General features: G+C 26.7%; 1 protein-coding gene across 3 annotated transcripts in view; it reads left to right on the top strand.

The window, feature by feature from the left end:
* Positions 1 to 4,833, top strand: part of LOC107609647 (MADS-box protein AGL24) — a 9,145-nt gene extending 4,312 nt beyond the window's left edge. The window contains exons 3-9 of one of the 3 annotated variants that reach the window (XM_016311654.2): positions 162 to 237; positions 1,985 to 2,046; positions 2,159 to 2,258; positions 2,777 to 2,818; positions 3,419 to 3,460; positions 3,560 to 3,726; positions 4,463 to 4,833. In XM_016311654.2, the coding sequence (XP_016167140.1) occupies positions 162 to 237; positions 1,985 to 2,046; positions 2,159 to 2,258; positions 2,777 to 2,818; positions 3,419 to 3,460; positions 3,560 to 3,726; positions 4,463 to 4,484 (511 nt within the window). In that variant the 3' untranslated portion in view covers positions 4,485 to 4,833. Of the gene's footprint in view, positions 1 to 161; positions 238 to 1,984; positions 2,047 to 2,158; positions 2,259 to 2,776; positions 2,819 to 3,418; positions 3,463 to 3,559; positions 3,727 to 4,462 lie in introns of all 3 variants that reach the window. The other 2 variants (XM_016311655.2, XM_021107645.1) reach the window with 2 other exon arrangements.

Genomic DNA, 8,557 nt, shown 5'->3' with positions numbered 1-8,557 from the left:
AGGTTGATTGTTGTTGAATTTGAAGAAAAAATTTTCAGCATGTGTAAGGCAAATATAATAAAAAAAGTATATGAAATGGTGTGTGACTTTGTGATTAATTTTATAACTTTAGAATTTTTTGCATCGTCTTATATGTGGTTTCTATTTCTTTGGTATATAAGTATGAAGGACATAACTGCAAGGTATGCTCAGCATACACATGAGATAAGTAGATCAGAAAGACCTCTTGAACTGCAGGTAATAAAAATAGAATAATGCTATACATTCAAGTCTTTTTATGAACCAAGTCTAACTAAATTAAATAATAAAATTTAAATAATGATATCTTTAATTAATTTTTGTTGATATTAGATCAATTTGGTTAGACTTAATTAAAAAAAAATACTTTTATATGTAGCATTATTCATAAAAAATAACCTCTCTCTCATAATTTTTTTCCTTAATTAATTATTATGCTATGCATGATAATATTGTTCTCTCAAATAGGGTTTCTTGTTTCAACTTAGTCCCATGCTTAACTTTCCTAAAATTTATTAGGTGCTTTCATAGAACATTTAAGTGGATTATGTTCATGCCACTAACAAAATGAGATTTTACTTAAGATCCATCGAACGTTTTCTTGTATATTTAGCTAAAATGTCTATTTACAAATCATTTTGTTCATCATCTATTATCTTCTACACTAGCTAATTGATGAACAACCAATGTTTCTCACATGTATGTGGCATTCTTTATTAATTGCAGTTCAGTTTCTAATGATATTAATTAATTTTGCATTAACAAGTCAAATTATTTAGTTTTTTTTTTTTTTTATCAAAGATATGAGACTCGAACCCGCAACTTCTTAATTGAGTATGGAGAGACTATACTATTTGAACTATTACTCATTGAGACTATACTATTTGAGTTATTACTCACTCAAATAAAAAAAATTAAAAGTAAAATAAAGTAAAATCAATTTATGGTATAGAATTTAGAATTTAAAGTTTCTAATATATGATCATGAATATTTAAAATTTAAGGCTATAGAATTTAGGATGATCGACGGGTAGCAGGTGGCTGGGATTGAGTTGCCGGCGATGGTGGATAGTGATTGGATAAAATTGTGGTGATGGAAAAAAAAAATAAAAAGGGGTAAAAAATAATCTTAAAAGAAATATGTATTAATTGAATTTTATTTGTTTATTGGCCGAAGTTGGTTGTTTTTTGTTGGCTTTCTAGTTGAGTTGATACTATATTTATAAAAGACTTGACTTATCTCGCTCACAAATCTCTTAGAAACTAAACTAATCTTATATATATATTTTTAAACCCCAAATTACTTAGTGTAATACATTATGAAAATTAATTCATCATACATTAGTTCCCTTAATGGCTGGAGTATGAGTTAGGTGAAAAAATTAGTTAATATTATCATTATTATTTTTATTAGAGTAAATTCATCCGCAACAATTTTTAATGGAATGACCATTTTAAAAATTTGTTGTAATGTTAGACGATTTTTAACAAAATATATTTGAAATGATTTTGATTTTAGACAAAAATCTTAAAAACTAAAATAATATTATACTTTTTATTTAATTTTCAAATATTACAATTAAAATGAATAATAATAAATACTTGTTTTGAAACAAAGATTAAATGTGCTAAACTTTGCAAATATTACAAGAACTAATGAAAGTCTGCATTAATAGTAGAATTTATAATATCAGTTTTAGGTACACTAACTATACATATTATTAAGATAGACTATGTATTAGAATATAAAATACACATTAAAATTGAATTAAATTACATATATATTTATTACACATATATTTATATATATATTAATTGATTTTAGTGTATAAATAGTATTTTTTAAAATTTTTTTGTGTTTGTATATTCCTACATATAATCCAATTCTCACTGAATTCTTAAACGTAATTAACCCTGTGACATTACCGAAATCAATTATAAGTTTTGTGTCATTAATTCATTTCAGCTGGAGAATGTCAATAACGATAAATTACGTAAGGAAGTTGCTGATAAAACCCACCAACTAAGGTTTTTTTTTCTCTCAATTTCATTAGTAAAATATAAGAAAATTAAATTCTTTATGCGTAATTAAGATCCATTTCTTTTTCCTTGTATGTACCATATATATTATTATGATTAGGCAGATGAAAGGTGAAGATTTTCAAGGGCTGAACCTACAAGACTTACTACAACTGGAGAAAGCACTTCAAACAGGATTAAATCGCGTGATTGAGACAAAGGTACACATACATACATGCAGATGCATTGTGCATGTGCATATGCATGTTCTTGATTATGGTCTATGATATATGGATACTCATACAGATAGGGATATAGAGTTCAACACATGTACAATATAGGATACAAAATATATAAACACACAAATTTTAAAGGAACTATAAAGATATCAAAAGTATTTTTTTTTAAATATTTTTTAAAAATTAAAATTTAATATATATAATTAATTAAATTGTGTTATTTTTATTAAAATTAGATCGGATAAATTAGTTTAGCCAAAAAATTAATAAATTAAATTTTAAATCGGTCTAAATTAATATTTTTTTATAAAAAAATAACTACAAAAAAATATATATGTCAGATAAATATTATATCTAAAATATGTCTAATATATAAACACAATAAATCACTCAAGTGTTTAAGTTTCATAGATTATGGATATTTGACTAATTAATTATTCCCTAGCACGTGTTGAATTGTAGTGTAGTGCAATGATATACAATATATTATTTACATTTAGGAAAAGCGGATCATGGATGACATCGCAGCACTTCAGAAAAAGGTTTGTTGTAATAATTTGATGGGTAAATGATTATTTTGTTATTCATTCTGTCGACTAAATTTTAATTTAATTTTTAAAATTTTAGTTTCAAAATTTTTTAAAAGTTAATATAAAATAATTTTAATTTATATATACATCTAATTATATAATATCACATTAATAAAAATAACTACCTTTTATATTGATCGCATAAATGATTATCCAAAAAACGAATGTGATTGTATTTATTATAAAAATATATAAATGTGTGATAAATTTTGTTATTTGTATTGATATCAAATTAAAAATATTGTTAAAATTATGAAATATTTCTTTTAAAAAAAAAGCCAAACAAATCGACTTGTCAAATTCGTTAATTCGAACAAGTCAATTTGTGTTGTGATTTTCGACATTCGTTTAAAATATCAGCCAACTTACTTTTTTAATTTTAGCTTGTCGTTTATAGCGAGTTGATTCGAACTTTTTTGTTTGCCTACTATTTTGTGCCTTTAGCATTTTCATTCTCGATAATTAAAAAAATTCTTACCTTCTATTTTTTTTAATTTTTTTAATATTGTTTAAAAAAATCACCTTTTGCTGTTTTTAACTACTGCAACTAAGGGCGCCGAATTGGAACAAGAGAACAAGAAGTTAAAGCAAAAGGTATGGCAAATCATCAAGACATTATTTCATTGATTCTTTAACTCTTGTTTCATTTTACAAATCTAATAATAAGCCAATATTATTATTGTTATTAAAAAGATGGATATGGTGAAGATGGGAAAAAGTCCATTAGTGATGGATTCATCGGATATTGGCATGCAAGAAGTGGTGTCATCCGAGTCACTAAATAATGCATGCAGCTGCATCAGTAGTGCCGCTCCTTCTTCTCTTGAAGATGATTCCTCTGACACTTCTCTTAAGTTAGGGTAAGCACCAACCATTCTTTTCTTTCTTTTTCTTTCGATAACTAAGAAATTAGAAAAATTATACAAAATAAAATTCTAATTAATTATTTTTAAAAAAATTTCATGTTTTGAAGGAGTTAGGTTTAAAATTTAGAATTAAAACTTTATAATTTAGAATCTAAAATTTAAAATAAAAAATAATGTTAAAAATATCAATTAAAAAAATAATTTGGTAACATTACTGGTTAAAAATCATTTAAGTCTCGACGGGAGAATAATGAACCAAAATTATTTATTACTTAGCGTACAAAAAGCGTTTTATGATCAATTTGGCTATATTACATCTGTAGTTTGCGACCATCCTCCCTATTAACAACAACAACAACAACAAGAATTAAATTTTTTAATTTAAAAATTATTCAAACAAAATTTGTGTGAGAGAAAAGGAGAAGAGATGCGAGACAGAAAAATAGGCAACAAAGGAGTAGCAAGGCGACAGAGACATAGGCACAACGTTGGAGAAGGAGAAGGAGAGTGAGGGGGAGTAAAAATGGACGAGTATGAAAGGAGGCGTAGGAAGCAGTGTGAAGAAGAAGGTGATGGTAGGGACTATTGAGGTGATAGTGAATTCAGTATAAATGTAAGAGTAAAGGTGGAGTGAGAGTTAGAGATCCGAGATGATAATATTGGAATTAGAATAGGAAACAAACACCAATTTTCGCTTATTATTTTCTAACAAATCTTATCATCTTTTCAGGTTGCCCTTTCCTAATAATTGAAAGGATTCTTGTTCCTAAAGGTTGACCCAGTACGAGGTTCATTGCATCGGGCCCAAGTAAAAAAAAGGTGTCATTAAACGCTAAAATTTATATTGCATGGGGTTCATTTATTTAACTACTTAATTTCTTTCTAGCTAGCCACATAATCCAAACATATAAGTACTTTAATTTCTCATGTAAAATTTATCAAAAAATGTGAAGAAGCATGCATGAGGTAAAGTTTTGAGGTAGCCATTGCAATCTCTAAGTTTCGTCATAAAGTGAATGCAATAATTTGTGCTTCCTACTTAGAATGAAGTTTGTAATTTCATCCTTGTAATTTTTTTTCCACGAATACAGTATTATATTATTAAGATTCATCTCTCAATATTGTGATCACTATCACAATGATAAATCTCTAAATTTAATCAAGGACGTTATTATATTAACATTTTAATATAATAATAATAACAAATTATTTAACACGTGATTGATTGGATTGTGGGCATACTACTTATTCCCAACAATCTCCCACTTGCACGAGAGCCAATCATGATAGATTGGATCTTGGGCATACTATTATCACAATAATCTCCCACTTGCACTAGAGCCAATCAATCATGTGTATAATTTTTAATGCACATTTGTGTTTATCAAAACTCTTTTGAACTTAAACACCTTTTGTTTTTGAGCATATTTACTTGACCTTTTGTAAAATACACTTAGTGCATAATAAATATCACGTTTTCTCAAAACATGAAATCTCCCACTACAATAGTGCATAATTTTATTTTAAGGACAATCCTTATTGAACATGATTATAAAAAATCTAAGTAACTATTAGATCTATTTTTATAGAATTGTATCATTATACAAATAGGCTACTTTTCAGAAAATTAGTTTGACGATCAAACCTTTTATACTTTCAGGAGAAAAATATATCGCTTATTGAGTGGTAAACAATTATAATAAAAGTAATTGTACTCCCATTCTTTCTTTAAGATGGAATCCATTTTCTAAAAATGAGTTTAACCTCTTATCACATATACTTTATCATAAGAAGAGTGATAAAAATAATCTTATTATTTCTTTAGGATAACCAATAAATCTCATTTATTGGATCTAATATCAATTCTATTATTGTACAATCTCTTAACACATATAAGACATCTCCAAACTCTAATATTCTTGAGTTTCAATATCCTCAATACTCATATTGAATTTTTCTAAAAAGATCACAAACCTTAATCATATTAAGGAAAATTTTGTTTGTAACAAAATAAATATCCAAAAATGCTTGCAAGAACAATTCTCGCTAAAGCCATTTGCCTAATGGCATTCCAACTTCTAAAGTTGTTTAATTCAAAATATATTGTCCAATACTCCCACTAGTTTAAATAAAACTTTGATAGTCATACTATCTTACTTTGGGCACCATACATCTTCTCAAGATGTTCAGTAATAAATAGTGGAGAGGTGCCTTTGAAATTAGAATTTATGGTTGTCAAAACAACCCATGTAAAATAATATTATAAATACATCAAAAGTTCTAACCATTCCAAAGTCAATTTTATTGGAGAATATTATCATCTCAATGATAACCCTTTGAAAATACAATTCTCAAATTGTATTTAATATATTACTTTCAAATATGCCATACAAAAGGTGGACATATTTAAAAATTTAAAATATGAAAGTAAATAAGAAATCTATATTTATGACAAAATTATTTAGAATCGTGAATGAGTACCTTGGTTGTCAAGTTGTTACTCATACCTATTCCAAATAAATATGATTAAATTATATCACATACAATTATAATCCCAAATAATTATCTGGTTGTCAGACAATTATTTAACTGAATTATATTTTATACTCCTAGGTTGTCTAGGTTTAACTGTAGGATTACCATGTGTTCATAACACGCAGCAGAAAAAAATAAAGTAATCCTTAAAGATCTATTTTGTACTTAAACTTTATTCCAATAATAAATATAAAGTAGATCAGATCTAAATACCTGAGTACGCTAGTAAAAATCTTTTTCTCCTTCGATGGTACGAAGGCGCTATGCGTATCCACACCGAGACCAACCTTTGCTGTCAACTCCTTGACCAATGGACATCTGATCTAAATTGAGAAACCTCTTACAACTCTTTGCACGCCATAAAATTCTTCTCCAAGAATTAGACTCACATACATTTATGTGCGTAAAGGTAAAGGAATAACAACCCTTGTTATTCCCTGTGTCTTTCTCATGTTTTCCTCTACCATTGGCATACATATATACAGTATGAGATTTGTTATTGATTTTAAATTTGAATCTCAATTAAAATTTAAATCATATCTTTAAATTCCAAATCTGAATCCTTTAAATTTTATGAATTTTATACTCCTAGGTTGTCTAGGTTCAAGTATAAAATTAATTCTCCTTATACATCATCATATGCATGAATAAATTCTATCTTTGAGTACAAGTCTCCTGGTTGTCAGGTTGTTCCTTGTAAACAAGAGATAAATTTATTTTTTTTGGCAAACTCCTAACTTTTAGGATTTATCTCAATTGTTAGAGAATTTCTACCAGTATTCATGGATTAAATTTTATACTCCTAGATTGTCTAGGTAAATATAAAATCAAATCCCTAATACATCAAATGTATATACTGATTAGTATCTTGAAAATAAAACTCCTGGTTGTCAGGCCGCTCTTTATAATCAAGAATATTAGAAAAACTAATTTATTAAAGTATAGTGTTCAAAACATATAATCAAATCAAAATTTGATTTTTTATATACTAACGTTTAGCCTTAAAAAATTATCAAATCAAATTTGACCTTTATATATACACTGATATATATAAGAAACAAACAAAATATATTTTGCATCTTATTTCTTTTATTGTGATCAAAATCACAATAAAATTTAATATATAAATAAAATCAAACAAAATATTTGATTATAAATATAACTTTTATATTAAAAAAATAATAATTTAATCACAATTAAATAATTAACATTGAAATAAATTAACTATTAATTTATTAGAAAACTATCTCAATGGAAATAACTGGATCGCATGCTTAAAAAAAATTTGAATTAATCCTATTAATTCACAAATTTAAGAAAATAGGAATAAAATTTAAACACAAAAAGCCAAAGCTCTGATACCACTGAAGGATTACCATGTGTTCATAACACGCAGTGGAAGAAAATAAAGTAATCATTAAAGATCTATTTTGTGCTTAAACTTTATTCCAATAATAAATATAAAGTAGATCAGATCTAAATACCTGAGTACGCTAATAAAAATCTTTTTCTCCTTCGATGGTACGAAGGCGCTATGCGTATCCACACCGAGACCAACCTTTGCTGTCAACTCCTTGACCAATAGACATCTGATCTAAATTGAGAAACTTCTTGCAACTCTTTGCACGCCATAAAATTCTTCTCCAAGAATCAGGCTCACATACGTTTATGTGTGTAGAGGTAACGGAATAAAACTCTTGTTATTCTCATCTCTTTCTTCTTCCTCTACTCTTGGCTTACATATATATAGTATGAGATTTGTTACTGATTTTAAATTTGATTCTAAATTCAAATTTAAATCATATCTTGTTATTTTAAACTTGAATCTTTCAAATTTATGAATCATATCATAACTCAATTTGAAACAGAATCAGTTAGGATCTCATCCAAATTTAGAATTCAAGTTTAGAAATAGAATAACTAATTATTCTCAAATCTCATATAATATTCTCAATTATCATACTATTATTATATTCTTGGTGCTAGCAAAAAATATAATAATATTCCATTTGAATTAATATAATTATTTATTTGATCAAATCAAATTAATAATTAAATAATTCTACAGCAAAGATTAGAACACTCGTTAGTGTGTGACCCCATAGGTTCAATACTAAGCGGGTAGTAAATTAGTCATACTAAATTTACTAATCAAGGTTGGCGTCTAGCAACACTCCTCAACGACCCGATAGTATGAAGTAATATATTTTTACTAAGAACCTTAGAAGAACAAAGTATAATTCATTCCATCTTTCCAGCTCTTGGTTAACCCTTAGAGTATGGTTTAATT

This window comes from Arachis ipaensis, chromosome B07 (genome assembly GCF_000816755.2).
Source record: "Arachis ipaensis cultivar K30076 chromosome B07, Araip1.1, whole genome shotgun sequence".
Classification (NCBI taxonomy): Eukaryota; Viridiplantae; Streptophyta; class Magnoliopsida; order Fabales; family Fabaceae; genus Arachis; species Arachis ipaensis.
This window is presented reverse-complemented; position numbering and strand designations above follow the sequence as displayed.